General features: G+C 47.7%; 1 protein-coding gene across 1 annotated transcript in view; it reads left to right on the top strand.

Annotated features, from left to right (window-relative positions):
- LOC112147723 (receptor-type tyrosine-protein phosphatase F) overlaps positions 1-8,746 on the top strand; it is a 112,633-nt gene that overhangs the window by 18,387 nt on the left and 85,500 nt on the right. Inside the window, exon 2 of the mRNA XM_036216241.1 lies at positions 119-276. Within this exon, the coding sequence (XP_036072134.1) occupies positions 177-276 (100 nt within the window). The 5' untranslated portion in view covers positions 119-176. The remainder of the gene's footprint in view (positions 1-118; positions 277-8,746) is intronic.

Here is an 8,746-nt window from a genome sequence, read left to right on the forward strand (position 1 = left end):
GTGCGTCCTGACCCCCCCTTGAGCGTCCACAGATCTTAGTTTTGGATGTTGGTTGTTTTCTTACTGGGGGGTCGTTCTGCTGCTGATCTTCCTGACGTTCTTACGTTTCCTCCCCCAGGTGTGAGGCTTTGATCCTGTCAGAGTGGGACTGAGGAGGGGGCGTGCCGACCTGGAAGATGGTTCCTCCTCCTGTCCACCTGTCCGGACCCCTCCTGTGCAGAGGGGGGGTGATGCTCCTGCTGCTCAGCTGCTCCGTCTTCTGCTCGCTGGCTGACAGTAAGTGACTCCGCCTCCTGCTCCTCCATCCTGGCTCACCTGATCTGTGGTGGGGGGGTTGTTTGGTGATCGTCCACAGAGGCTGAAGTAATGATGCTCATTCAGGGCAGGACGATGATCCGTGAGACGCCGCAGACGGTCCTCGGTCCAACCCCCCACCCCCAAAAGGAGGGGTCACGGGCAAAATTAATTCAACAAGTGACCTGAGCTGCAGGCTGTCATCATCTCACTGGATTCAATTATGCTGCGACCTCTTATCTGACCCCCCAGACACCTGCCAAGTGCCCCCCCCCACTGCCTTTTCTTCTCTGTGTCTTTTGGAGATTTTCTGTCTCAGATTTTGACCTTCCAGAGATTTCCTGCTGTTTCTCTGTTGCGGCAGCAGCGCTTTGCTGGAACGTCGTGTTAATGCAGCGCCTCAGTTCTATTCCAGTGAACCACATCTATCTTAGTGAACCAGATCTATTACAGTGAACCGGATCTATCTTAGTGAGCCAGATCTATTCCAGTGAACCACATCTATCTTAGTGAACGGTTCTATTCCAGTGAACCACATCTATCTTAGTGAGCCAGATCTATTCCAGTGAGCCAGATCTATCTTAGGGAACCAGATCTATTCCAGTGAACCGAAACGATCTTAGTGAACCAGATCTATTCCAGTGAACCGGATCTATCTTAGTGAGCCAGATCTATTCCAGTGAACCACATCTATCTTAGTGAACCAGATCTATTACAGTGAACCGGATCTATCTTAGTGAGCCAGATCTATTCCAGTGAACCACATCTATCTTAGTGAACCACATCTATCTTAGTGAACAGTTCTATTACAGTGAACCACATCTATCTTAGTGAACCAGATCTATTCCAGTGAGCCAGGTCTATCTTAGGGAACCAGATCTATTCCAGTGAACCGAAACGATCTTAGTGAACCAGATCTATTCCAGTGAACCGGATCTATCTTAGTGAACCAGATCTATTACAGTGATCCAGATCTATCTTAGTGAGCCAGATCTATTCCAGTGAACCGGATCTATCTTAGTGAACCTGATCTATTCCAGTAAACTGAATCTGTCCTATTAAGACTGGATTCATCCCAGTTAGTCAGATCTATCCTAGTGAACAAAGTCCACTGTAGTGAATTATATCCATTCCAATAAACTGTATTTTTTTTAGTGAACCAGATCCATCCCAGTAAACTGGATCTGTCCTGTTTAGACTGGATTTGCTCTCGTTAGTCAGACCTATTTTTATTTAACCAGAAATGTCCTGATGAGATTAAAAACCTCTTTTCCAAACGATTCCTGGCCAAGTGGCAGCAATTTCTAAAACAGTAGTACATAAAACAGATAATAGTACAATTACATTAAAATGTATAGATTTATAAACAACACTGGCAGGTTAATGACGCAGTCTGTAAGTCCTTGAGTTGCATTTTAAAAGCATTTAATGGGAGCAGATTTGTCAATTTCCAGTGTTTCTGTAAGTTGTTCCAGGTCGCAGGAGCAGAGTGAAGAAACGCTTTTTTCTACAGTTCTGTACCAGCAAACGGCACAGTCAATAATATCAGATCATGTGATCTCAAAGAGTGAGTCAACGTTTCTCCTCTTGAGTAACACATCTGAGGTGGTAGCAAACCAAGCATGGGCTTGTAAATAAAAGTCTACCAATGAGACTGTCTCTGAATAGACGGGGAAGGCCATTGTACTCTTGTGTACAAGTCACTGTGATCTGTCGTAAATTGATAGTTATGAACCTCAAAGCAGAGAGAAACGTGTCCAACATTTGAAGGCATGACAACGGAGCGCCATAATCTATCACAGGTAAAAAGAAAGCAGCGACAGGACGCTTTTTTACTTCACGGAAAAGCAAAGCTTGTTGTGAAAGAATAAAATGTCTTTGAAAGTTCTTGTAGCTTAAAAGTGAGGGAGTCATCAATCCAGACACCCAGGAATCTTAGATAAGCTATCTTAGATAACCTGATCCATTTCAATAAGCCAGATCTACTCCAATTTACCAAATCTATCTTAGTGAGCTGGATCTATTCCAGTGAACTTGATCTGTCCCGTTGAGACGGGATTTGTCCTCGTTGGTCAGATCTATCTTAGTGAACCGTATCCACTTCAGTAAACCAGATCTATTCCAGTGAACCACATCCATTACAGTTAGTTGGATCTATCTTAATAATCCGGATCTGTTCCGGTCAACCCAGCTCTCTGCATCCTCTCTATTGGACAGAAAATTCAAATCCCTGAAACTCTTCAGGATGTGATTCCTGATTCTTCTTGAGGAACCTTCAGGGAATTCCAGCCGGTGAAATCCTCAGGAAAAGTGAAACTTCTGCTCAGTGGGCAGCGTCTCCATCAGTCTTTGAAGCGTGCCCCCCCCCCCCGCTCACAGGTAGAGATGTCATCCTTCAGGAAGTGTTTCCTGTTATTTATCTCCTCTCTGAAGCCTCTCGACCACCTCCTTGTTAATTGGCTTTTCCGGCTCATTCATTGACCAGTGCCAATTATTTTGAACAAATTGCAAAAACTGCAGCGTATTAATCCTCCCACCAATTAGTCAGCCGGCCCCGTCGCCCGTCTGCTGATTGTGTACCTGCTTATTTTTATGTTATGCTAATGTCCTGCTTTATTGTGCCGGCGTTTACATAGAAACCAGGAAAATGAAGTGGATCCAGAGCGGCGCCTCCGTCCTCCAGAGCAGAAAGGAAGCGCTAACGCCGTGTTCTCCGGAGGTGCTACGGTATTACAGGAATGTGCTGAGTGTCTCATATCGCAGCTCAGACTTTGGAGGCCTTGATTATGAAATGTGCAGCTTTTCTTTAATCTGCGCGTCGCAGAAAGATTCATGCAGAAGTGAATAATAAGCAGAAACGCTGGAAGTCATTAAAGTTTCTGAATGTTTGTGACAGAGACACAGATTCAGATTCAACTTCCTCACAGCACACGGATTAGAAAGAAGCCCCGCCTCCTCCGGCGCTCTGTGATTGGACCGTTGTGAGGATGAAATGAGTCGGCTTTTGACGACCAGACTGAGACGCTGTGCGGGTTCAAACCCCCAGAGACAAACGTGTGTTTGAATTGAGACGTGAGTTAGTTTAGTTTATGGGGTGTGGGGGGGTCTGTAACAGCTTCAGGACGTTTCCTGTTCCGGCGATGAAGGTCGCCGTGCGTTTGCTGAGTCAGCGTTCTCTGTTGGTTTCCATGGAAACTTCCAGCGTCAGAACAGCGAGCTGATCAGACGTCGGTCCTCAGGGAGGGGGCAGCCTAATCAGCCCCCCCTCACGCACTCACAAGGTCAACCTGGAAGTCACAGCTCTCAAACGTAACAGTTATCTCTTTGTGGGGGGGTCACTGGGAGTTGAGTGGCTCTAATAGGCTTTTGATGTATTGCCCCCCCACTCCTCATAGCATAATCTCCTGCCTCTCCACTGAGGTGCGTGGGGGGGCCGTCTTTGTGCCCCCCTCCAGCTATGAGATAACGGAGAACTTCAATTATCTCCTTCAGAGACGTTTTCATGTCGGCTGCATTCGTGTTTATGATCTTACTGCTCTCACGCCGTTTAGAGCGTCCCTCATCATGTTCCTCCATTGACCCTCACTTACAGCTGAGCCCGTGGCCCCCTGGGGGGGCTCTGACTGATCATATGTTTGTCCAGGCTCACATCTCCCTAAAATAAGCAGGAGGGCGTCCGCCGCTCCACCTGTAGGTCGGACCGTGAAGATTGATCTGGCGCTCGCTAAAGCTCCTGTAATGAAATGATGCAATGGAAATGCCACACCGGGGGATGTGGCGGGGGTCCAGATGGGGGCTGGGGGGGCTGGAAATTGGATTTTATTTTAAGTGTCCATATGGTGGCTCAGTTCAAACGGCGACAGGACAGAATTGGATTCTTTCTTTAATTAAAAGGAACCACATCCACCTCAGAGAGTAATGCAGTTAGCACGCCGCGGCGGGGGCGCCCAGCAGCCACGCCAAGGGGGGGCACACAACACAAGCCAGCAGCGGGAGAGAGCTGTGTAATGGAAGAGCAGCAGAGATGATTCTGAGGAGGGGGGGGCACATTGATGGGGGGCGGTTTCAATAAACTGGTACAGAAATGTCCATAGTCGGGGGGGGTCATCCGGGGTTAACGATGGGACAGTAATACTTTAATTACCAGCTGAGGAGCTGGAAGTCACAGACTCTGCCCCCCCGCAGTGAGCTTCAGACAGGACATGGGGGGGGTTGATGGGACGGTTCAGGTCTGCAGCTACGACTCCCGATTATCCATAAACTGAATGTGAAACGTACATCTGAACCACCGTTAGCTTAAACATGAAGAGAATAAAGATAATAAAAATAAGGATGATAGTTTATTAAAGCTCTAATGAATCCTGCAGATTCTTTCCTTTGTTGGTTTCTGGTATTAAAACGAGACTTAAAGAGGCCAAACCATGAAGAACGATTTTTCAGGTTTGAAGTGCATCATACCGTTCAATCCTCACCATAGAGAACCCCAAAGTACGCTCAGCACCACAGAAACGAGTGGGTCCTCACGTGCTGATGTCACAGAGTGAGACCGCCTCTTTCAGGAAGAGTCTGCTCTGACAGCTCCGCCCCCAGGTTAACACAAGCACTTTCTCCGCAAAGCTAGCAGCTCCAGCTAGCAGTGATCTGCTAGCAGCTCCAGCTAGCAGTGATCAGCTAGCAGTGATCTGCTAGCAGCTCCAGCTAGCAGTGATCAGCTAGCAGTGATCTGCTAGCAGCTCCAGCTAGCAGTGATCAGCTAGCAGTGATCTGCTAGCTTTGCCAGCTCTCTGTCTTTTTTTCTCTGCAAGCTGCACCTGAACGCGGGTGCAGCGGCGGGGGGCTGGGGGTGGGGGTGGGGGTGCGCTGAGCGGGCGCGGGTGTGTAGCGGTCCGTCACAACAGCACATGAACCGAGTGTGAAAGGATTTGTGATCATTTCAGTTTTATGTATAATTGTTTTTTGTGTTGAATCCTTTCAGTAGAACAGACAGTTTGATGTAAATGGCCAAAAGAAAACCTTAAAATATCTTTAATTCATTGAGTTGAGAAAAAAGAATCTGAAAAAATCGAGATCATGACTTTAAAACTGTGAATTGAATCAAATCGTGGCTGGACTGAATCCACAGCTGTGTTCATCTTCTCTCCACTGAGACTCTGTAGAACTCCAGACCGTCGGATGTTCTTGCTGGAAAATGATGATTTCTCCACATCTGCAGAAAGACTGGATCTCTTTAGAGAGCAGATGTTCCCTCAGCAGAGACATTTCACTCTGATGGGGTCGAGGGATGCACAGAAACATTTAGCTAAGAAGTTAGTGCTAACGTTAGCTTAGCTAGGCGATGATTCCTCTGCAGCGTTTTCCTCAGCCCGCTTCCTCTTCAGGTGTTCATGCTTCACCGTAGTGCTGCTGGGAAACACGAGTTCTGTCTTGCAGGGATGAGTGTTGTTATGGTACCCGAGTCTTCCTAGAACTTCTTGTGACATCACTACTGACTAGATTCTGCTGTGCATGTGTGTCAAAGACGATGGCAGACATCTTTGGAAAGAACGTCGTTTAGAGATATAAATAAAACGACTGAGTATGAAGTGAGTCGACTGATTTAATGGTCGTCATAGTCGTTACTGATCGACTATCGTGGTCGTTCTTTCTGCAGCACATTAGCGTCTGACCGACAGCTTCCCTGGAAAAGTCCTTCAGAACTTTTGGACCTTCTCCTGGTTCTTCTTCCAAAGCTTTTCTGAAGTTTGAATGTAAACCGGACATAAAAAGAGTTGATTCTCCAGCTCCTCGTTTCTGCGGTGGAAACAGCTTCTGCTCGATGAGACATCTTTACGCTAAAACTAGAATCCGTCCTCCACGTGGAGAAACTGCATGAATGAATTCCATGTTAATCATGTTAATGCAGTGGAAGCTGCTGTCAGAGGAAGTTCAGGCCGAAGCCCAGAGGAGCGTCCCAGCAGGTGAACAGAGGAGATCAGACCTTCAAGGTGAGTCTCTGATGGTTTCGCGTTTGGCGTTTTCCTCATTGAAGTTGTGATGAAAGCGGCGAGGTCGTCCCTGAACCGGCTCGGCCCTCCCCCCGCCCTGACATTACATAATTAACCCCCCCTGTTTTAAAGGATTAGAGGCTGGATCCCTGCAGGCCTGGGGGGGAGGTGAGGGCACGGGGACAATGGCGGCGGTTCTTCAGGGTCCCAGAGGGACGGCCAATCAAAGGGAGGTAAATTAATGAGGTCATGGGGGGCAGGAGGGTTGCTGCTGATGGATGATGGCCCCACCCCCTTTTTACATCATCTGAGCCCCTCCTGGGATTATTCAACACACTTAAGGTTTTCCTGTCTGCTGTGTTCATGGGGGGGTGGGCTGAGGCGTCCCGCCAGGCGCTCGATAAAAACGAGCGTTCACAACGTTCCCTCTCTGGGTCTGGACCCCCACCAGGTGTTAACAGCAGGCGGTCTTCAGGTGCAGCACCTTTAGGCCACTCCCACTTCAGGAGGAGTTCGTCAGTTTCAAACGTCGTTTTTACCAAGAATCTGAAGATGAAACCTCAGAAACGTTCCTGATCCTTGAATGTCTTCACTCTCTAGAACGTTCAGGAATGAGAGGTCTCAGTTGAGCGAAGGAAAGGCGGGGAGTAGGGATGTAAAGATACGTATCGCTTAAAAACCACAGACATGAACACGATCATGTAAAGTATCAGATCAATCAAGACAGAAATGATGGATTTCTGACAAACTGCAGTTTCTCTTTCTGTTTATTTATCTTCTGTTTTTGTCTTTTATGTTCATCTGAAGTCAAAAGACGTCCAGTCATGTTTTTAGTCAGTACCTGAATACGTTTCTCTGATAAATGTCGCTCATTATTATTTAAAGCCTTAAATGCTGCATGAATAAGAAATATCTAGATTTGAGGGTTTTTATAAAAGCGTTTGACTTTATTGTGACATCAAAAAGTGAGTCGAGTCACTAAAGCATCGATTCATGGAGCGTGTCGAATCGTGTGAGAGGGAAACATACGCAGCCCCAGCGGTGAGTCACGTTTGACCTGATCTCGGTGAAGGCGCCGGTTGAACTGCCCGCGGTAACTTAACCCCCCACACTGGCGGTCATGTGATACCTGGAGCATCTTCCTCCTCAGAGTGGAAAAGTGCATTTAGTGACATTTATTGTTGTATGTTTGTGAAGTGTTTTGCAGGCGGGCAGCAGCCGTTTGTTTGTTTGTTGTTTACAACGCGGCGGCCGGCAGCAGCCTCGCCTAGAAGCTTCAGAAAGCTCTCACATGGATGTTGCTGCACTGAGAAGAGCGAAGGGTAATTGCACTTAGAGCGCTTTTCTTGGGCGCTATGTTGAATAATTCAGGGGGGGCTGAAGGCCTTAGGAAGCCCGTCTCCGAGTCGGCGGGGTGTTGATAGTCGGATGTTTTGCTTCTCTCCTCTCTGGGTTGAAACATTTAAGTACAGTATCTCCGTAATGATGAATCACATTACTCTCACAACTTCACTTGAAGTCTGATAACACTTTCAAGCTTTATCCTTCTCGGGGCTCCACACCATTACTCAAAGTTTCTGCTGTTATCGTGTCGAGGGAGGTGTGGGCTGAATATTAAAGGGGGGGGCTGGAACCGAACAAACCTCCAGAGAGGAGTCCAGGATGTCCATGAGGTCCAGCTGGTGCTGAACTGTGATCCAGCGTCTGATAATCCACTTTGTCCTTTGACCAAAACATGAGGAAGACTCTGACCTTCAGACGGATCCTCAACCGGCAGACTCCCTACAAACATCCGGGACCGTAAATACCACATGTCTGCTTCTCTGTGCTGCTTCACCAACTGGACCGTGGGAAAGTGGGGGGGTTCAACCACCAAATGGTTCCTGAGTGCAGCTGTGACTGCAGCTCACCGCTCCCCCAAATGCAGAGACCAAATGTCACACATCGAGGTGCGAGACAACCAACAGGATCTCAGAGATCGAAGGAATATCAGGTCTTAGTCGTGCTCAGTGGTCCTACAGGTGGATACGGGCGTCTGCGGGTTAAAGGTCAAAGCTGCTCACAGGTGACCTTTAGGAAACATTAAGGTCATAGACTGCTCAGTGAACATTTTATCTACAGGCGTGCTGCGGGCAACAGGTCGTAGTGAACACTTCTACAACACGTAAAGGAGAAGAAGGTGAGATGGAGGCGTGTCAGACAGATTTTTCATTCTTTAACTCCGCCCCCAAATACTGCAGACTGAACAAGGATCCGTTGGTGGTGTTCACGTGATACGTGCACGCTCTTTAATGCAGACTGACTGTTGAGACAATCAGAGTGTAGTTAGTGTGATGTATGACAGCGTCACCTGTACGTCATGAGCGTTCGCTTTATAAATACTCACCTTCCAGACACACCTGCAGTGCTGACTGCTCACCTTCAGGTTAGCGCATCATTCAGTCTACGGATTAACAGCTGACTGTATT

The sequence above is a fragment of the Oryzias melastigma genome, linkage group LG17, assembly GCF_002922805.2.
Source record: "Oryzias melastigma strain HK-1 linkage group LG17, ASM292280v2, whole genome shotgun sequence".
NCBI lineage: Eukaryota > Metazoa > Chordata > Actinopteri > Beloniformes > Adrianichthyidae > Oryzias > Oryzias melastigma.